The sequence below is a fragment of the Vombatus ursinus genome, unplaced genomic scaffold (genome assembly GCF_900497805.2).
Source record: "Vombatus ursinus unplaced genomic scaffold, bare-nosed wombat genome assembly UNPS02014809.1, whole genome shotgun sequence".
Lineage (NCBI taxonomy): Eukaryota > Metazoa > Chordata > Mammalia > Diprotodontia > Vombatidae > Vombatus > Vombatus ursinus.
In genome coordinates, this window is record NW_020954587.1 from 21,082,818 (window position 1) to 21,105,796 (window position 22,979).

The 22,979-nt window shown below is 35.6% G+C and overlaps 1 protein-coding gene across 2 annotated transcripts in view; it reads left to right on the forward strand.

The window, feature by feature from the left end:
• Positions 1-22,979, forward strand: part of APP (amyloid beta precursor protein) — a 164,249-nt gene that overhangs the window by 28,601 nt on the left and 112,669 nt on the right. For both annotated transcript variants that reach the window (XM_027875455.1, XM_027875454.1), the window contains exon 3: positions 21,292-21,421. In XM_027875455.1, coding sequence (XP_027731256.1) covers positions 21,292-21,421 — 130 coding nt within the window. The remainder of the gene's footprint in view (positions 1-21,291; positions 21,422-22,979) is intronic.

A 22,979-nucleotide genomic window follows, 5' to 3' on the forward strand; every position in this document is an offset into this window, starting at 1 on the left:
TCTAATTACTATGAAGTTGTTCCCGTCCCTCCCACCCCCATCAAGCCTAAATTTGCCCTTTTTGCAATGTCTGCCCATTATTTCTGGTTCTGCTGCCCCTTGGGGAATAAAATATTTAAAAATAGTTAACTGTACTAAGCCTTCTCCTCTCCAAGGTAAATATACCCATTTCCATCCACTGATAGTCTTCTGAAATGGACTCATGGCTCATCACCATACTGGTTATCCTGTTTTGGACACGTGCGTGCTAGCTTATTAGTGTCCTTAAACTGTGGCACCCAGAACTGAACTCTATACCAGAAGAGGTCTGATAAGAGATCTCTCTGGTGGGACTGTATCCTTCCTGTTAGTGAAAGGTATGCTTCTCTTAATGTAGCCCATGATCACATTAGCTTTTTTGGCTGTTGCATCAAACTGTTGACTTGAGTTGAGCAGCTTGTTAAAACCTAGATTATTTTTGGAACCACTGTCTAACCATGCCTCCCTATCTTATCCACATGAAGTTTTTCTTGTAAACTATACAGCATTCCTGTCAGCTACTAATTTCATACTCCTGTCAAAAAAGAAATGTGGTTAGTCTGGCATGACCTATTCATTCAACATAACTTCCCCTTCTGCTCTGCACTCCAACCAAACTGTCTTTCACGCTGTCCTTCACTCACAAGACTCTGTTTCCCTTTTCTGCACCTTTTCATTGACTGTCACCCATGTCTGGAACATACCACCTCCTTACCTTCAAGTCATATCACTCTCTTCATTTAAGGTGCAGCTCAAGTACCATCTTCTGTATGAAGCTTTTCCTGATTCCCCCAACTAATAGTTTTCTCCCTCCTAAACTACCTTGTATTGAACTATCTTGTATATGTATATGAATATGTATTTGTTAAATTTATATTGATGCTGTATTTCTATGTGTTTGTGTCCTCCTCCTAGAAAATCATTGCAAGTAAGAATTGTTTCATTCTTTGTACTTTGTACCTAGCTCAGTGCTCAGCACATAGTTGGCACTTAATAAATACTTCTTGATTGATTGATGAAACCCTGTTAGCTCTTTGCAATCATCACTTCTTAGCAATCTCTTTTATGATCTCTTAGATTTTTCCTAAGAAACAAATTAGTAAAGCACACTGGTCTATAATTTGCAATCTCCGTTCTATTATCTTTTTGGAAAATTGAAACAGTAGCCCTACTCCAGTCTTGTGGTTTCTCTACAGGTTTCCACGATCTTTCAAATATCATTGACAGTGGCTCAGCATTCATATCTTCCAATTCTCGTAGTCCATCTCTATCAAGTGACTTGAATTCACTGAGGTCCACTAGATATTCTCTTATTCTTTCTCCCTACTTATCTTGGATGTCAACTGTTAGTCATTTTTGTTTTGTCATCTCCATTGCAGGTTGACACTAGGCTCCTTGCTTTTCTCCATGTAAGACACTACATCTCCAACTTTGAGACTTTTCACTGACTGTCCCTCATGCCTAGAGTTCTCTTTCTTCATTTCCATCTCTTAACTTCCTGAGCTTCCTTCAGATCTCAGCTAAAATCCCACCTTGTTCAAGAAGCCTTTCCTGATCCCCTTTAATGCTAATGCCTTCCCTCTAAAATTAACTCCCAATTTATCTGTATCTTTTTTGTACATAGTTATTTTCATGTTGTCTCATTATTAGACTGTGAGCTCTTTGAGAGCAAGGATGGTTTTTTGCCCATCTTTTGAGAATGTTTGTTCATATCCTTTGACCATTTATCTATTGGTGAATGTCTGTTAGATTTACATATATTTCCAAACCCTTATCAGAGAAATTCGATACAGAGATTTGTTCTTATTTGACCACTTTTCTTCTTATCCTACTTAGATGCATTAAGGTTGTCTATGCAGAAGCTTTTCAAAAATTTCAAGTAAAAAACTTACCTGTTTTATCTTTTGTAATTGCCTCTGTCTCTTGTTTGGATAAAAATACATCTCTTCCCATAGCTATAAGAGGTATATGATCTGTTTCTCTTCTAAATTTTTAATAGTATGTGATCTTTAATATTAAGGTCACATAGACATTTAGAATCTATTATGGAATGTGATGCCAGACTGCTTTTCAGTTTTCCCAGCAGTTTTTATCAAATAGAGAGTTTTTCCTTAGGAACTTTTGTTTTCCACTTTAACAAACAGTAGGTTATTGAGTTCTATTGTTTCTGATTCTCCTTTGTCTTATCCATTCCACTGACCCATCTCTCTCTCTCTCTCTCTCTCTTTTAACCAGCACCACATGATTTTGATGATTGCTGCTTCATAATATAATTTGAAGGAGAGAATGTACTTCTCACTTCATCTTTCCTTCTTTTCATCATTTCCCTTGATATTCTAGATCTTTTTTTTTTTTTTTTTAGGTAATTGGGGTTAAGTGAGTTGCCCAGGATCACACAGCTAGTAAGTGTCAAGTGTTTGGTCTGAGGCCAGATTTGAACTCAGGTCCTCCTGACTTTAAGGCCGGTGCTCTATCCACTGTGCCAACTAGCTGCCCCCTATATCTTTTTTTAAAATGAATTTTGTTACTATTTTATTGAGCTCTGTAAAGTATTCCCTTGGTAATTTGATTGGTATAGCATTAAAACTACAAATTACTTTTGGTAGTAGTGTCATTTTTATTATATTGGCAAGGTCTAGCCATGAACCCTGAACATTCCTCCAGTTATTTGGCTTGCTCTTTATTTATTTAAGGAGTGCTTCATAATTGAATCTTTATATTTCTTTTGTGTGCTTTGGGAGGTAAATCCTCAGATATTTTATGAATTTTGTCATTATTTGAAATGAGATTTCCCTTTCCATTATTGTTTATTGTGTTTTGATATTATTCTGTAGAAATGTAGTTGATTTTTGAGGATTGATTTTGTAGCCTACAACTTTGCTGAAGCTTTTAACTGTCTCAGTTAGTATCTTTGCTGATTCCCTGAGGTTTTCCAAGTATACTGTCACATCAAACAGGTATAGTTTTATCTCCTTTCTACTCATCTTTAGTTCTTTAATTTCTTTCTCATTGTTATTGCCAGCATTTCCAGAATTGTATTAAATAATAGTGGAGAAAGTGGACATCCTTGCTTCATTCTCATATTTATTGGGAAGGGGTGTTATGTGTCCCTGTTGCATATGATGCTTGCTTTTGGTTTTAGATAGATGCTTTTTTATGATATTAAAAAAGTTCTCTCTGTGCCTATACTTTGTAAATTTGTTTTTTGTTTTAGTGTAAAAGAATGTTGTATTTTCTCAAAGGTGCTTTCTGCATCTACTGAAATGAGCATATGTTTTGGATATCTTCATTTTTGATATGATTAATTATGTTGCATCCCTGATATAAATCCCACTGCATCATAATGAATGAATAAATTGCTTTAATCTGTTTGATAGGATTTTGTTTAAAATTTTTAAGACAATGTTCATTAATGATATTAGCCTGTAGTTTTATTGTTGTGTTTTATCTTTTCCTGGCCTAGGTATTAGGACTATATTTGTCTCATAAAAGAATTCTGGTAGGGGATTTTCTCTATTTTTTTATAATAATGTGTGAAATATGGGTACTAATTGTTCTTTAAAAAATTGAATTCTCCTGTGAATGGATCAGGACCTGGAGTTTTTAATTTTTTTTGATAGTTCCTTTACAGGTAGATATATTTTTCATATATTGGGGTATTTAAGATCTTTATCTGGTTTTCTGATAAATTGACTATTTTCTATTTTTGAAGGCATTTCTTTATTTCTTTTGTGACCTCAGTTTTATTAGCATATAGCTATGCATAATATGATCAGATCTTTTTATTTCTTCTGGTTTTGCTGTGATTTCACCTCACTCATTTGCTATTTTATTTGATTTTCTGCTCTCTTCTCTTTAATCAGATTAAACTAAGGGTTTATCAATTTTATTAGTCTTTTCAAAGAACCAGCTTTTACTTTGATCATTTATATGTATTTTTTGTTTCAAATTTATCTGTTTCCCCTCTGGTTTTTAATATTTCCTCTTTTATACTTATTTTAGGTTTATTTGTTGATTTTCTAATTTTTGTTTGTTTTTTTGGTGAGGCAGTTGAAGTTAAGTGACTTGCCTAGGGTCACACCGCTAGTGAAGTATCATGTGTCTGAGACCGGATTTGAAGTCGGGTCCTCCTGACTGCAGGGCCGGTGCTCTATCCACTGCGCCACCTAGATGCCCCAATTTTCTAATTTTTTAAAATACATATTCATTTCATTAATCTTCTTCTTTTCTGTTTTGTTAATGTATGATTGTAAGGATATGATTTCCCTGCAAGGACTGCATTAGCAATATCTCAGAAATTTTAGCATATTATTTCTTAATTGTCATTTTTTACGTGGTTATTATTTCTGTGATTTGCTATTTGACCCACTCATTAATTAAGATTTCATTGTTAAATCTCTTTATGAGCCTATATTTTCTATTTGTTGTCCCTGAAACAGATTCTCTTTTCATTGCCTTATGATCTATAAAGTATTAACTATTTCTGACTTCTTATATTTATTTGCAATATCACTGTACCCTAGTACATAGTAAATTTTTGTGAAAGTTTCATGTGGCACAGAAAAATATATGTATTTTTTTGCTGTCTGATTCAGAAGACTCCATTAAGTCTCTTTAACTCTAATTTCTTCAGAAATTTGTTCAGTTCTATATTTTTCCTTTTGTTTGTCTTTGTTAGATTTATCCAAAATTGGTAGAGGGATATTGAAGTCTCCTGTATTATTGTGCTATTGTCTATGTCTTCTTGAATCTCAAATAACATTTCCTTTATTAATTTGGATGCTAAGGTATTTAAAGCATATATTTGTTCTTGTTCTTTAGTCGTTTTATTTCTGTCTGACTCTTCATGACCCCATTTGGGGGTGTTATTGACAAAGATACTAGAATGGTTTGCCATTTCCTTCTCTAGTTCATTTTACAGATAAAGAACTGAGGCAAACAGAGTTAAGTGACTTGCCCAGAGTCACACAACTCCTAAGTCTTTGAGGCCATTTTTGAAATCTGGAAGATGAAATCATCTTCCTGACTTCAGGGCCAGCATTCTATCCACTATACCACCTAGCTGCCCCGAGTTTATTTCAAATATTGATTTCTTGTGTATGATTCCTTTCAACGTAATATAGTTTCCTTGTTTATCCCTTTTTAATTTTTGAACATTTGTCTTTGCTTTGTCTGATAGCATGATGCAATTCCTTCTTTTTCCATCTCCTCAGTTTTACTTTATATATGCCTTTTTTTATTGTGTTTCTTCTAAGCAGCATATCGTTAGGTTTGTTTTCTTATCCAATATTTCACTCTTTTTATTTTACTGGACTTTTATTTAATCCATTCACATTTAACGTTTTAAGAGTTAGGTTTATATTTACTTCCATCTGTCTCTAAAATTGCAAATTTTTTTCATGTTTTGATTTTTCCCCTCTTCTACTGTAAACATAATATTACGTTCATTCAGTTACTTTAATCTTTTTTTTTTAATGTGGTCCTCTTTCTGCTGGCTTTCTTCTCACATCTGATCCCTTCTTCATATTTCTACCCATTTCCCTTTAGTGTTTTGTTTCAGTTTCTTTTCTTCTCCCGCTTTTACTGATTTGTATTTGTTCCCTTCTCTTTTCCTCCCTCAGTCAAGTAAATTGCCCCTACCACTTTCCCACTTCAGGTAGTGCTGTTCGTTGGTTTTTTAAGTTTTGGGGGTTTTTTGGTGTCCCTTTACAAAAAGGATTTCTCTGACTTCTCTTCATTATCTGTTTTCTCTTTCTCTTTACTCTCGACCTCTGATTCATGACCCCTGTAATCATCTGTTTTCTCTCTTTTGTCTCTGTTCTTCTCACAGCCAAAGCTTCCAAGGCATCCATTCTAGGCTGAGACCTAGGCACTTTCTGCCACTGCGTTGTAGGGCTTACCCTATGGATTACCCTTTTCCATTGTGTCTTACTCTAAGAACACTTATAATTATTACAAGTGTCAGAGAGGACATTGCCCTATGGTGACATTCCCACACACACATCTCCTCCTGTCACCCACTGATATCTATATGTATTTTTTTTCTTGTTGACTTTTTTTTAAATATTACCCTGGAAATTTCCTTGCTGTGTCCATGCTTTCCCACTCCTCCAGGTTCCATTTGTCCCCTGGGGTTCCAATTCCCCTCTTAGGACCAGTAGACTTCAGGCACCAAATCCCCCAGGCCTCATCCAATGTAAGGTGTATCTATCTCCCTTCACTCATAGGTGTGTTCATCAGTGGAACCTCCTCTCACCTCCAAAGTAACACCTACTTCCTTTCCCCCTCTTTACACTCTTCCCCCCATTCATCATCCAGTCTCCAGTAGGCTCTTCTCTTTCTGAGCCCGCAGAGATCACTTTGCCCTCATCAATAGCCTTTGATTTGGCCCTGGCACATCACTCTCTCCTCTCTATCCCCCTGCTAGCTTCTCTCCCTTTCATGTCCTCTTCAATGTTGTAATGTAGTCCCACAAAAGAAGCATTCACCTATAAGCCGGATGTCACCGGGTTAAGTCCGTAATGCCCCATCTGCTTCTTCACCATCACCTCTACCAGACTTCTGCCTTCACTTCTGTCTCCTTGTGTGTATTTAGAAAGAAGTCTCTGTTGTTGTCACTGTCTGGTTTTATTCACTCCTGCATTTTTAAATTTGGGTTATTTGAAAAGCAAATAATCTTGTTTTCTTTCTAAAAATGTTTCAAACTCTTCTTTATTATTGGATATCCATCTTTCGTCCTGTATGGTTAATTTGCGGGATATCACCCTGGCCTGCAGCCAGAGCTCCAGTGCTCTTTGGAATACATTATTCCATTCCATCCTCCTTTTTCTAAGTGCAGAATAGACTTGTGTTATTTGAATGTGTTTTCCTTTGTATTTGAATGTCTTTCCCTAAATGGCTTGCAGAATTTGTTTCTGAATTGCATTATTAAATTTAACCACTATATGTCTTGGGATTTGCGTGGGGGAGGTGGGTTGTTTTTTTTGTTTTTTGTTTTTTTTCCTGGAGGAAATGTGTGGATTCTTTCCATTGGAATTTCATTTTCTATGTTCAGATGTTCGGAGGAGGCCTCTTCTATTATTTCCTTCATTGTGGTGTTAAAAGTTTTTTGTCCCATCATGTTCTTCTAGGAAACTTATGGTCGTTAGGTTGTGTCTGCCTTGCCTGTCTTTGAGATATGTTTTGCTTATAGAGCTAGAAGATTTTCTTGTAATGTTTTTGTTTTCTGCTTTTCCTCTTCTGGATTGCCTTTTACTTACCCTCGGAGTTAGGGCCTTGCTGTTTATCAAAAGCTAAGTATCATTTGTTCCTGTATGTTTTATACTTAACCTGTTCCAATTTTTTTACTTCTTTTTTTTATCAGTACCAAATAGGTTTGAGATGTGATACTGATAGGACCCTTTCCATTCCACATTTTTTTTATTTCTTTTTGAATTTCTTGAATTTTGTTCCTTCAGATGAATTTCAATATTATTTTTTCTAGCTGTATAAAGGAATGCTTTGATAGTTTGATTATGACCACTGAAGAAGTAAATTAATTTGGATTGTATTGTCATCTTTACTATTTTATCGACTTACTCTTGAATAATTGATATTTCTCCACTTATTTAGGTCTGTATGTAAGGAGTGTTTTGTAGTTGTGCTCATAGTGTTCATAGAGTTGTGTCTGTTGATAGATTCTGAGCTACATTATGAAGTTACTTTCAGTAGAATATTTCTCTGGATTTTGTTGGTCATTTACAGAAACGATTGTGATATGTGTTGATGAAATCCTGAAACTTATCAGAAATTATTAATTTTAGTTAACTCAGTTTCTTATGATAGATTGACTCCTTACTCTCTCTCACACACAGCCCCTTCCCATTTCCAGTCGATTCTTAATTCCTATCAATCCCGTCTTTGTAACATCTTTCAGATGTGCCACTTTCTCTCCTGTGATAATTGCCATCACTCTGGTACATGCCCTCATTACCTCAAGCCTGCTATTCAGTGGTGATGATTGATTTCTCTGCCTCAAGTCTCTCTCTGCTTCATTCCGTCTTCCACTTAGCTGTCAAGTTGATTTTTCTAAAACATAGATTGAACCATATTGCCTCCTCTCCCCCACTCAATAAACTTTGTTGGCTCCCTGTCACCGCCGGGATAGAATATAAAATTCCCTGGTTTTTAAAGCCATTCATAACCTGACCACTTCCTACCTTAGCAGCTTTCTTACACCTTACCCCTACTCTCCGATGTACTTTATATCCAGTGATACTGGCCCCGTTGCTGTTCCTCACGTAACATGCTCTGTCTCCCGACTCCAGACATTTTCACCAGCTGTCCCTTTATCTCAGTCTCCTAGCTTTCCTGGCTTTTTTTAAGCCTTAGCTAAAGTCCTACCTTTTGAGAGAGAGAGAAAAAAAAGTCTTACCCAGTCCTCCTCAATCTTCATACATTTCCTCTGATACTGCCCCCAATTTGTCCTGTATGCAGTTGTTCACATACTGTCTCCTGGGGAGGCTGAGCTCCTTGAGGACCGGGGCTATTTTTTGCCTTTCTTTGTATCCCCAGCACCTAGCACGGTGTGTGGCACATAGAACATGTTTAATAAATTCTAGTTCACTGTTTGCTTCTATTTTGTCCTTTTTCTTTGCTCCTCCTCAGACTTTGCAAAGAAGAAAGTTTGCTAAAAAGGCTAGTGATCTATAATTGATGTGATGTGTTTGTTCCATTACCTCTCTCTTTCCCCCTTGCCCTGCCTCTGATCACAGTTTTTAACCCTTTCCCTTTCCCTTCTTGAGCCACCTTTTGAGGTTGGAATTTATTTTGCTTTATTCCCTTACTTATTCTGCCCTCCCCCTTAGACCTATCTCTTCTTCTTCTTCTCTTTCCTTATTTCCATATTGCATATTATGAATTTCTACATTAAGCTCTTCTTGTGTGTGTTCAAGCTTATTTTGTATAGTTCAAAAGAAAGTGAAGATGATTAGATACCCTTTTCCCAATTTTTTCAGCTTGACCACATATAGCCTTATTATATGTTATAATAAATTCCTTCTCCTTTTTGCTCAACATTTTCATTGTCTCCTTTACTTTTTCTTTTAGTACCTTCAAAATATAATACGACCTTTTCTAGGTCCTCCATCATTCTTGTTTAATCTTTTGAATAATCCTTGAAGACATTAGATTTCTGAGGAACACGTCTTCTCAGCCCTTAGTAAATACTAGTTGTTTGGGAAAAAAATCATAAGCAGTTTATCATTGTAAAGTTCCCTCCTTTTGGTCAAATGTCTTTTGGGGGCTTTTCTTTTCATGTGATTCTACTTTCCCATCTGTTTCTAATACATCTAGGTACTTTTATAATCTCTTGAAATATGTTATCCAGATCCTTCCATCTCCATGTTTTTTTAACATGATTTTTCAGGTAGTCTACTTGTTTCCCCTTGATTTGTTTTTCATATTGGTTGTTTCTGATAGTAGATATATTACCTTTTCTATATTATGTCTTTTGTTTTTTTTCCAATCTTTTTATTTTATTTTAATATTTTTATTGTCCCATATTGCTTTCTGTTTGGCTAATTCTAATTTTGTCATCATCTAGTCTAAGCTATTAATTCTCTTTGTCTTTCCTAACTAGTTATAATTTTCCTTAATAATATATTTTGTATCTTATACTTCATTTCATTTCTTGTGGCTAGGATATTGTTTTCTCTGAGGGTCTTCTGAGACTTGGGGGGTTATTTTCTTCTTAGGTTCACCTCTTAGGTTTCTCCTAGTTTGAAATATTTCACCATACTTGGCACATAGTAGATGCTATAAATGCTTATTTCCTTCCCTGCCTACCTTACCTTTACTCATCTTTTAGCAATAGTTTCTGGATTGGTTTTGTCTCTTCTCTTTTGTCAGACTCTTTGTACTCTTGGATGGTATGAACAGGTGTTTCTTAGTTCTGGATTTGGTGGCTTAGGTGATTCCTGTTGCAGAAATTTATGGGTTTTAGCAAAATCTCCTGTTGGATCAACTTAGATTTTGGTCTTGACTCCTTGCAAAGTCCTAAATCCAGAGTTGACTCAACACTTGTCATGAGCTTGACAGGCCCCAACTAGATGTTGATTGTGATTGATAGTTTATTGATAGCAAACCTCCTGCAATGTACTTGGTGTTTTGCTTACCAGATTCTGCCTTGGTCCCTTCTCCTGCAGTCTTTGTTGTGGGCAGGCTTTGTTGTGGTGTTGCCGTGGCTCTTACTGTATTTCAGCCTAGACTGCCTCGGTTCTGCGTCAGGAGTGGGTCATGAAAGAAGAGGTCCCAGTTTTGGTGCTAGTTTGGCTCAGGCCCTCTCCTGGGCTGCCTCAGGTCTACACTGAGTAGTTGTCTGGCCCTGTCTCCTATGGTAGCTTGGTTGCTCTGTGGTCACTGGCCTGTGTTCCTGCAAAGACTGGAACACAGTCTTCCCTTGCCCAATATTGGGTTGGGCTAGACCTGTTTCCTGCAATGGTTAGGGCACAGGATGCCTAGTACTGGGCATATTTATATCCCTTGTGGTGGCTGTGGTTTGAGCATTGGTCTGGCCTTGTCTTCTATTGTAAGACTTAGATACTTTTGGGTTTTGCCTTCTACCTACCCAGGTTTGTTTTTACTGAGGGCTTCCATTGGATTCTGGCAGTGTTATGTGCAGTTACAGACTGAATACATTTTTAGAGTATTTACTAGTGTGCTTGTGAGGAATCTAGGCCCCTTTAGTTTCTCACATGCTGCCATCTTCCCATGACTTCTCAAGCCCGTCTTTTTAACACTATTCTTCCGTTGATGGCTGTGAGCCACAGAATGCCAAACATCACAAGAATTAAAGTTGAGGGTCAGCCAGGGGGCTTTGTAGAGGTGCGTAGTGGGCAGAAAAGGGCTGTAACAACATGTTACTATTTGCTGCAAAGGAGTCAGTTGGGTTGGAGTTGGGGAAGAATGTATTCAGAAATGAAGGTGAAGTAAAAACAAAAAGGCATAAATTAAATAAAATAAATAAAAATGTATTGATACCTTTTGTCTTTAAAATTCCTGGATCCCTTTGTCACCTCACCCCAAAATGAATTTTCTCATGTAAGAAACAAACAAAAATCAAACAACAGCTGGTACAGGATTAATCTCATCTGACAAGGTGTACAATATTCTGCCCTAGTAGAACCTCCTGTGACCTAAGAAGGAAGGTAGATTCATTAGAGGAAACTAGGTAGCACAGTGAATAAAGCTCTGGGCCTGGAGTGAGGAAGACCTGTGTTCAAATACAGCCCCAGACACTTAATAGCTGTGTGACCCTGGGGAAGTAATGTAACTGCTGTTTGCCTTATTTTTCTCAGCTGTAAAATGGGGATAATAACAACACCTCCCTCACAGAGTTGCAGTGAGGATCAAATGAGATATTTGTAAAGCACTTAGAACAGTGCCTGGCACATGATAGATGCCCTCTAAGTGCTTCTTCCCTACTTCCCCATTACCTATTCTGTAATGCCATCATTTTCTTTTTGTTTACATTGTTGTAGACTTTGTTTATATTGGTCATTTGATTCTGCTTATTTTGCTCTGCTTTGGTTCATAAAAATATTTCCTTGTTTCTCCAAATTCCTTATATTTGTCATTTCTTAGTGTACAATAATATATTCTTCATAGACTTTTTCACCTCTTCTTGAATAACTTCCTTTCCTTTTTGCCCAATTTTCATATTCTGTTAAATACCACAGAACACACCATTTTCAGGTAAAGTATTATTTCTTTACTTTGTTTTCATGTTTGAATATTTTGAGGTATTACATTGAAACAAGTTGATTTTATCTTTGAGAAAGATGAAAATAGGACCACATTATTTGTAAGATTTTTTTATCTTAAAAGAATTTTATTGGTGTGTCCTCTTATTTTCTGTATATTCACTGAAAGCGTCTGTTGGATAAATCCATTAGCATTTTGCCAGTTAATTCTGGCACATCTATCAGTTGTAGTCCATTTTACTATGTCAAAAGTATATGTTAAGAGGGGCAGCTAGGTGGTGCAATGGATAGAGCACCAACCCTGGAGTCAGGAGGACCTGAGTTCAAATCTATTCTCAGACCAGACACTTAACACTTTCTAGCTGTGTGACCCAAGGCAAGTCACTTAATCCCAGTTGCCTCGCAAAAAAAGAAGAAAGAAAAGTGTATGTTAAAAATGGCAATGCATAGGTATTACTTTGTGTTCTTCCATTAGATTTGTTTTCAAGATGCTCTTTACAGTCACAACCTCAGCTTTCTCCTTGATAACCTAATGCTTTATTTATCTTTCTTGGAGAATACTAAGAAGGTATTTATAAGTATTGCCTTCATCATTGGTTCAGTGACCTGGATTCATTCTCAAAACCTTAACTTTCTATTCTTCCTTGGTAATAAAAAGTTTATACTTACCACATATTTATATCATTGGAGAAAGTTTACATGAAATGAAGTAGATTAATATGTTTTTAAGAAGAGCTATATACTTTTATATCATCCATGTATATTAGGTGATAATAAAATGTTTGGGTATGCCGCCTCCTTTTTCTTGAAAGCCATATTTAGTTCTGTTAAGGAGTGATGAAAATGATTTTAAGGCTATGCAGAACCATGGCAGGCTTAATGGTCTGCCTGGATGGGGCCACAGTTTATATTAATTGATCTGCACTTGATGATGTGTTCTAAATAGAGAGCAGTTTTACATGTGAACATCAAATACTCTAATGTTCTCACTATAGCTATGCATTTTGTATATTTGCTCTGTAAGACTAAGTTATTAGTATGGGACTGATTGGAAGATTTAGAGGGATCAATAAAGACAGAGTAAATATTATGGCACTTTCAAGTAGCTTGTGTACTAACCATTGAATCCATTTTGCTTCTCAGTCAATACGTTGTTTTCTTCAGACGATCAATATATATTTATCTAGAGTGTAGGTGCCAGGCACTGTGCTAGTCATGCCAGATGCTGTGCTTGGTTCTGGGGGTAGGAGTACAAAGAATGAAACAGTCCCTACTAAAAAGCAGTTTCTGTTCTAAAATGGGGGAAGATAGCAACTATACATATAAACAGTGTAAATACAAAATTAAGAAATTCAAATATTTATGTGTTTATATGTGTATTATATATTATATATAGATACTTAACAAATGTATGTATGTATATATATATATAAAACATATATACAGATATACATATTTGTTAAATTCAAGGTAGTTTGGGAGAAAGGATGCTAATAAGTGGGGCACTACAGAAAGGTTTTATGCAGATAATGGTGCTTGAGTAGTGCCCTAAAGGATGTGGGGGACAGGAGCATAGAGTAAAGAGGGGGAATGCATTCCACACGTGTGAGAGGGCTAGAGCAAAGCCATAGAGATGGGAGAAGGAGGGTTATGTGTGAGGAACTGAAGTTAATTCAGCAGATGACTGTCTTTCTGCACCTTTTCTGACATTGTTTCCCATCTTTACCAGTTTGCATGTGTGAAGTGGAATCTTTAAGTTGTTTTAATTCACTTGAGATAATTTTTATGTGGCCATATATGGCTTCTAATTCTTGAAAACTGTAATCACTGACTACTTACTTGATTTTATCTGTTTGTCAAACTCATATATTTTGGATAGCAAATTTTTATAAGTGAGATGTGATGAAAATGTGCTTTCCTAACCCGTCATTTCTCTTTTAATTCTGTCTTCTTTGATTTTATTCACATAAAGGCTTTCATATTTTATGTTATATACTTAATTTTTTATCATTTCTTCTATCTATCCTTTCTTTAATTAGGAATTCTGCCATTATTTATGGCCCTAAAAGATATCTGATCTCATTCTCTTGTAGTTGTTATTGTTGTTTTTTCAGGATGTTACCTTTTATAATTGTTTTGTAGCCCTTTTGAACGTATTGTGGGTATATGTTGGAAGAAAATGCCTTATTCCTAATTTTTGCCAAACTTCTTTCCAGTTTTCTTTACAGTTCTTGTCAAACAGGAGATTCTTCTTCAAGTATTTTCTATTCTTAGAGTTATTGAGCACTGGGTTATTAAGTTCATTTGTTTCGCATTCTTCTGCATTCTAGTCTATCCCAGTGATCCACATTTCTTTTTTTAACCAGTACAAGTAGTTTTGGTGATTACTGCTTTTTAGTATAATTATAGGGCTGGTAATGCTGGTAATAACTCCTTAAATCCTACTTTTTACTCAAAATTTGAGATTCTAGACGTTTTGTGACTTTATTTTATAATGCTGTGAAATGATACTTTGGAAGTTTGATTGCTGTAGCACTAAGTGAGTAAGTTAGTTGGGGTAGTATTGTCATTTTTATTATATACTGTGAAGACCCAACCTCAAGCAGTATGTCAGTCCACAGTTCTAGGTATTTAAATCTCCCTTTATTTTTGCCTAGAAGCAGTGTGGTTGTGATCATTGCAAACTTTATATTATTTGTTATTATATTTATAGTGATAGCACTCCAATATGAAATCACTTGGGCTAATGCCCTAAAGGCCCAGTGACCATAGAAGTACACAGGCAAAAAAGTTGATACTTTTTCACTGTTAACTGTGTCTCAGGTGCATAAGTCTTGCAGCTTTTTGATTGGATGAACCTGGCCTCAACCTATCTTTCCAACCTCTTTGGGTATACTCCCCTTACAGTACTCCTTGACCCATCTATCTGGCTTTCTCTCTCTATTCCTCACTTATGACACTACATCTTCTGTCTTCATGCCTTTGCACTGGCCTTACCACATTCCTGGAATACAATTCTCTCCTCATATCTGCCTCAGAGACTCCTTCCTTTTAAATACAGCTTAAGCAGCTGTATTAAGCTTCTTCTTAAGCATCTTCTGTATGAAGCCTTTCCTAAATATTGACCTCTTATACCTTCTTTCCCAAAATATCTTGTATTTAATTAATTTGTATATATTTGTATTTATTAACTTTATATTTTTGCTGCATATATTTATATGTTATTGTTGTGTCTATTGTTAAAATGTAAGCTCCTTGTGAATAAGAATTTCTAAATTCTTTATATTTGTATCTTTACTGCCACACACAATGTGCGTGAGCACACACACACCCCCACACACACACACACACCCCCACACAGCTCCTAGTGCATTGCATATTAGACACTTAACATACTTGTTGATTGAACATAGATAATTAAGGGATATATATATCAGGTATGTGTATATGTATGTATATAGCTATATATATGTGGGTGTATCTGTATATGCATGTCTGTGCATATGTGCTTCATACATAGATACATGTCCTTCTCTGTGACCCAATTTGGGGTTTTGTTGACAAAGATTCTGGAGTGGTTTGCCATTTCCTTCTCCAGTGTGTCCCCATTTTACAGATGAGGAACTGAGGCAGATAGGAGTTAAGTGACTTGCCCAGTATCACACAGCTGGTGAGTATGTGAGGCTAGATTTGAACTCAGATCTTCCTGACTCCAGACCCAGCACTCTGTCCACTACATCACTTATATATGTGTGTGTGTACACACACACACACAATGTCATAACATCTATTGTACTTAGAGGAGAAACTTAATTGAAGTGCAAAAAGGCTTACATAGTAAGGTGGTCATTATCATAGACCGCGTTTCTTTAAATTAAATCAGTTTTTTTCGGTTAACATTTATTTTCTCTCTCTCCCCACAACTGAAATAAAAATAAAAAACACCACCATTGTAATGAATATGCATGGTTAAGCAAAACAAATTTCCATATTGGTCACATCCCAACATACGTCTACTTCACTTTAAGTCCATGACATTGTTCATTACCAATCTTCCACAATTATGTTTGGTTACTGCATTGCAATAAGCTGAGTTTTTGAAGTCTTTTAAGATTATTGGTTTTTATAGTGTTGTTATTGTATAAATTGTTCTCCTTGTTGTACCAGGGGTGGGGAACCTGTGACTTTGAGGCCACATGTAGCCTCTAGGTCCTTGGGCACAACCTTTTGACTGAGTCCAAGTTTTACAGAACAAATAAGGGGATTTGTTCTATGAAGTTTGGATTTCGTCAAAGGGCCGCACTTGTGGAGCTAGAGGGCTGTGGGTTTCCCCACCCAACTCATTTCACTTTATATCAGTTTGTGGTTTCTCTGAAGCCATCCTTTTCATCATTTTTTTTAACAGTACAATAGTCTTCCTTTATACATAACCATACGTATCATAATTTATTCAGCCATTCTATAACTTATAAGTATTCTTTACATTCTAGTTTTTTGCTCTTACCAAAAAATAAAAATAAAAAAGCTCCTACAAATGATATGACCTTGTGATACCACTACTAGGCTTGTTACCTCAAGGAAATGAAAGAAAGGACACATATGTACAAATGTATTTGTAGCAGCTAGACATTGTGCTAAGTGCTTTATAAATATTATCTCATTTGATCCTCATAACAATACAGAGAGGTAATTGCTATTATTATTCCCATTTCACGGTTGAGGAAACTGAAGCTGAGTATAAGTGACTTGACCAAGGTCACACAGTAAGTATCTGATGTCACCTTTGACTCCAGGCCCAGCACTCTAGACATCATGCTCCCTAGCTGCAATTACATTCTGCAACTTTGAATTTATTATTTCATTTATATTTTGTGATTATTAGTTGAGTTTTCAGGATTCTCTTGATAGACCATCACATCATCTGAAAAAAAAAATCAGTAGTTTTATTTTCTCTTTGCCTGTGTTTATTCATTCAATTTTCTTTTTCTTGTATTATTCCTCTATCTAGAATTCTAACACTGTGTTAAATAGTAATGGTAAGAATGGCATCCTTGCTTTACCCCTGATATTATTAGATAGGCCTCTGGCATTTCTCCTTTACATGCAATGTTTACTCTTAATCATAGATAGGGACTATTTATGATATCAAGGAAAGATTCCATTTTTTCTATGCTTTAAAAAAAAACAAATAGTTATTAAGCTTCTTCGGCATCTTTTGACATAGTCTATATTCTTTTAAATTGAACTAACTCTGTATTGTTGATATGATTTTAACCTGGTCATAATGTATACTCTTTCTAATATGTTGTAGCCGATTTGCTAGTTATGTTATTTAAATTTCTTTGCATTAGTGTTCGGTAGGTATAGTTATTTCTAGTTTTTCTTCTCTGCTTTTTTCTCTTTCTGGTTTAGATGTCACGATCATATTTGAATCATAGATAAAGATTGGAAGGGTGACTTCTTACTATCACAAAGAATTTATGTAGTTTTAGAATTAATTGTTCCTTTAGTGTTTGATAAAATTCACTTGTAAAACCATGCAGGGGTTTAACTTCGAGAGTTCTTTTATGTCTTCAGTTTCTTTTTCTGATGTTGATCTATTTCTTATTCTGTAAATTTGAATATTTTATATTTTGATATATACTTTATTTATCATATTTTGGGCATATAAATAGCCAAAATAGTTTTTTATTTTCTTCTCCATTTGATAGAAATTATTATTTTTCATTTTTTATACAAACAGTAAAGCTTCCTCCTCTTTTTTTAATCAAACAAGCTGTTTAATCTAGTATTTTTTTTTTCCGAAAAGTAGATGTTAGTTTTTACTTAGCAGTTAAATTACTTTGCTTGAAATTTTGTTAAGCTTTTCTTAGATATTTGGAATTTCTACTTTGGTGTTTAATTTTAAGTTTTTGATTTATTACTCTAACTTTTTTTTTGGTAGTTGCATACTCAATTCATCAACTTGTTCTTTTTGCTCTATTAAACTATTTAGAGACATAAAATTTTCCTCAAAGCCTGCTCTGCTTGCATTGCATAAACTTTTTGGTATGATGTCGCATTATTGTCATATTCTGTGATGGAATTTTTTATTGTTTCTTATTTGTTATTACCACCACCAAATCTTTCAGATTTTTATTTAATCTCCATTTGATTTTTAATCCGTTCTCATTTTTGAACACAAATTTACCACATTCTTATCAATCAATGATGCATTTAAGATTTCTGATTTTCTGTATTTGAACGTAAGGTTTTTATGCACCAGTACATTGCAAATTTTTGTTGAGGTGTCTTGCATGTCTAAGAAATAGTGAAAATCCTTTCCATTCCTATTCAGTTATCACCATTATTTATTATCTCTAATTTTTCTAAAGTTCTTGAGTCTTTAACCTTCTTATTTATTTTTAAGTTAGATTTGTCCTGGTCTAAAAGCAGTACCTTGAGGATCCACACTAGTACTTTTTAACTGATTAATTCTACCTGTAATTTGATGAGGTTTTTCTTTAAGTAACAAGATACTCTGCTGTTTGTGTGTGTGTGTGTGTGTCTGCGTGTCTGCGCACGCCAATGCATGTGTGTGTGTGTGTATATATACACATAGTATTGAGATTGATTTGTTGGCCCTATGGAGTCTTTAAGTATTATTGCAATTTCCCTGATTATCTCTTTTTATCGTTTCTGTTTTTGCTGTAGCATTTGTAAGGTGGTTCAGTGGAGAGAGCACTGAGCCAGGAGTCAGACCTGAGTTCAAATCCAGCCTCAGACACTTAGTAGCTGTGTGACCCTAGGCAAGTTACTTAACTTCTGTTTTCCTTAACTCACTGGAGAAAGAAATGACAAAACACTCCAGTATTTTTGAAAACCCCATGGACAGTATTGGTGTGCTATGGTCCATGGAATCACAAAGAGTGGAATACAGCTGAACAACAGCAAAGCATAAGCAATTCTGTTCCTCCCCTCTCCTCCATTTTTGTGTATTTTTCATCTCACTGCACCCCTATTATATAACCTAGTAAGTTTCCTTTCCATTTCTTCCCTGTCTCAGTCTCCCTTCCTTGCTATTTCCTTTTTTCTCTTAAGATCTTCAAAACAGAAGAAAACCACCCCAGCCTTATTAGGGTTCTGAGAAGATGCTTACTTCTCCTAATATTTGAACACAAGGGCATAAAATATTATAATCTCTTCCATTTGGCTAAGCATATTTGCTTTTCTCTGTTTCTCTTAACTCTTGCATTTATATTTTATAGTTTTTGTTCAGCTCTGGCCTTCATGATTGCTTGGAAATCCTTTTTCATTAAAGGTCCATTTCCCTTCTTTAGGATTAGTTATGAAAGGTAGATGTTATTCTTGGTTGTAAATTTTAATCTTTTCCTTTTTGGAATCTCATATTGCAAGCTCTTTTCACGTTTATAGTTGTAACTTTCAAATCTTATGATAACTGACTTTAGGCTTTTAGTCATCAAACTCTTACTTTTTGGTTCCTGGCAGCATTATTATTATTATTATTTTGCTTTAGATATACTGAATTTTGACATTTTGGGGGATTTTACTTAGGAGGTGACTGGTATATTTTTCCTATTTTCACCTTGCCCTTTTATTCTGATAGATCTATGCATTTTTCCTTTACAATTTCTAGAAATATGTTATCCAAATTTTGTTTGGTTTTTCTTTTGTCATGATTTTTCAGGTAGCCCAGTGATTCTAAGACTAGGACGTACCATCTCCTTGATCTCTCCTTGATCTGTTTGTTTGTTTGTTTGTTTGTTTATTCAGGACAGTGTGTGTGGGTGTGGTTGGTATATATGTATATACCTTATATTTTGTTTTTTCAGTCTTTTAATTTTGTTTTCATATTCTCACCAAGTTGTTTCATTACGTGTTGTTGTTGTTCAGTAGTGTCCAACTTTATGTATGGTCCATCCTACTTTTAAGGGAATTAAGGTCTTAATTAAAATTCATCACCATCTATTTTAAGCTATTGATTCTTCTTTTTACCTTTTCCTCTCTAGAGTTAATTTTTCATTTTCCCTTTTTTTGTTCTTCCAGTACTCTTGTAATTCATGAGGCCAAGTAATTATTTTCTGTCAGGTTAATACTTGGACTTGTAGAATTACTCCTTTCCTCTAGTTTTATCTTGTGGGCTTATCTTGGTCCATAATACTTATTTATTGTCTTAGTCATTTGTTTCTGTTTATTCCTATTTCCAGCCTTAGGTTCTGGATTCGGGTTTTGTGCTTTTATAAAACTGCTACCTTTCGTACTTTTTGATGGTATGGGCAGACAATTTTTGGTCCTCTGTGATGTGACCAGGACTAGGCCCTACCATTTTCAGGAATTCCTGAGTTTTGACTCAGTCTCCCGTGTGCTGATCTGTCTTGGTCCTCTTGCACGGTCTCCAATCTAGAGTTAGCTTCATCCCATGCTTTAAACCTGACAGACCCCAGCTAGATGTCATTGATAGTGCTTGTAGCAAGTCTCCTACAGTGACTCTAAGTACTTTTCTTCTTAGTCCTGCACTGTCCCTTTCTCCTGTGGTTCCTTGAGAGGTACATTTTTAGAGCTTTTCCACTACAATCTTAGGTTTCTGTAGGTTCTGTGTGCTGACACCTTTCCATATTTCCATTTGGTGACTTCTAAAAAATTCTCAGCATTCTTGATCTCCCTCTGTTGACCCTCCACCACCACCCCGCCTCATCCTGTGTGTTCTTTGTTCTCTGGCTTTTCATGACACTCTTTTCTTTTGGTTTTCCTCCCACCTATTGACCTGTTCCTTCCTAAGTTTGAATATTCCCCATGGCTCTGTCCTAAACCTCTCCAACTCAAAATGTACAGAATAGAATTCGTTATTTTTGCCCTTAAATGCTGTTCTCTTCTAATTCTCTAACTGGTAGAATAAGCTTTTAAAATTGTTCATTTTTTCTAGCCACCCAGGTTAGCAACGTTGGCATTGTCCTCAGCTTCTCACTTTTTATACCACTTATCCGGGCAGTTGCCGAATCTTAACTGTCTCTGCCTCCCCAACATCTCTTGAATCTACCCCTTCTTGCTACCATAGAACCTATCTAGTGCTATCATAGGCACTGTGTGAAACTTTCTTCAAAATGTTGTCTAATTTTTCTTTATCTAAAGAGCAGAAATAAGAATCATTGACAAACAAGAGAGTACAACAATAAATCTGGTAAATCCTCTAAGATAGAGATTTTTAAATTCCCCCACAGAACAGTACTATGGTGTTCCTTTGTAAACAGTAGGTACGTAATAAAATTTTCAGTGGATTATCACAATCAGTCTCAATGTTAAATTTAGGCTTTTTATTCTGCACTTCAAGGTATCACTAATCACATTTTTCTCTTTTATCTTTTGGGTTAGTGTAGCAATTTTAATTTTACATTTGGATCCATTTAGAGTTTAGATCCTTGATTGTGGAATGATTCAAATAACGTGAAATTCCAAATACAAACTTTGTTACTTTTCTTAACATGGAATCAGATTGGAAGCTTTTAAAATAATTTTCATGTGTATTTCCTACCAGGTCTATCCGGAGCAACAGATTACCAATGTTGTGGAAGCTAACCAGCCAGTGACAATTCAGAACTGGTGTAAGAGAGGCCGAAAGCAGTGCAAGAGTTATCCCCACATCGTCATTCCTTATCGATGCTTAGGTGAGTTCATAGGAATGTATGTCTGATTATGTGTTACCTTGGGCAGTTTCACCTCTGTGGATCTGCGTTCCCCCATCTGTAAAACGAGGGAGTTGGGCTAAATAGCTTATGAGATTCTTTCCAGCTCTGAATCTGTGTATCCTGTAACACAAGTGGAATTGGGCTGCTTTTAAGCTTCTTTTAAACTTAAAAATAAAGCTTACAGATGTGTAAGCGTGTAAGTCAAGTCAGATTAGCAAGAATTTACTTAAGTACCTGTTAAGTGCCAGATACTCTGTTAAGTTGGGTAGATGTAGAAAGGCAGGAAATAACCTTTACTCTCCAGGAGCTCACGGTTTAATGAGAGAGAAAGCTATTGTGAAGTAAGGTTATTGTGAATTCAATCTTTATTTCTGTGCAATGGCCTACTTTTTTTCTTAATTTTTCCAACTAATTATTATTAATTGTGAAGATTCTTTGAGGAAGAGAGGATGTGTTAATTGCATCAGTAATAAAAAGACAAGAGCTAATATTTTAACATTTTCAAAATGTTTCATATGCATTTTCTCATTTGAGCTTCACAACAGTTCTATGAGGTAGGTACAAATATTATTATCCACACTCAAAAAGGGGAATATGTGATTCTGAAAGGTTAAATTAATGCTGAATTTCTAATTCTAATTTTAATACCACAACTAATGCGTGGTAGAGTTGGGACTTAAAATCAGATTAGTTTACAAGTATACCTCTTTGAACAAATACCCAGATCATTTCTGTTTGAATTAGACTGTTAAAATCTTCAGTGCAAATTAATTTTCACCTATACATATTACATGAATACTATACTATATAATTATTCAAATTACATTTGTAGAGAGAGTCTAGATAACTACAATAACTCAAATAGTTTGTGCCAGCATTTTGGGGGAAGTTCTGTGCGCTTATCAGCAATCCTTAATACTTTATTTTGCTTTGAGTCAGATGCCTAAAACTGGAAAATTCTTAATACTTTGCCAGTAAACTGGAAGAATTCCAGTCATTTAAAACAGTTGGTATTTTTTTTAACATTGCTGTGATTTCTCAGTATCTTCCCCCTCCCACTTCCCCGCCAATTACCCTCTTATAATAACCACAAAAAAAGTACAATTTTGCAGAACAAATGGTGCCACATTGATCACGTCTGATGGTATGTGCCCCATATTGCCCCTGTGGGCCACTGCTTTTCTGCTGACAGTAAAAGAGTATGTTTCAACATTCTTTGAGTCAAAGTTATTAATCTTTCAGGTTCAGATCTCTTCAGATGTTTCCCTTTAACTTATTGTGGTAATTATTAGAATATAATTTTGTACACGGCAGAGACAGAGAATGAGATTTGGAGTAGATCATGTATCTACAGTTGAAAGGGACCTGAGAATGAGATTTGGAGTAGATCATGTATCTACAGTTGAAAGGGACCTGAGAAGCCCACCCCCTTGTTTTACAAGTGAAGAAACTGAGGCCCAGGGAGGTTAAGCAACTTGCTTAAGGTTACACAGTTAATAAGTGGTGCTGAGGTAGAATTTGAACTCAGATCTTCTGA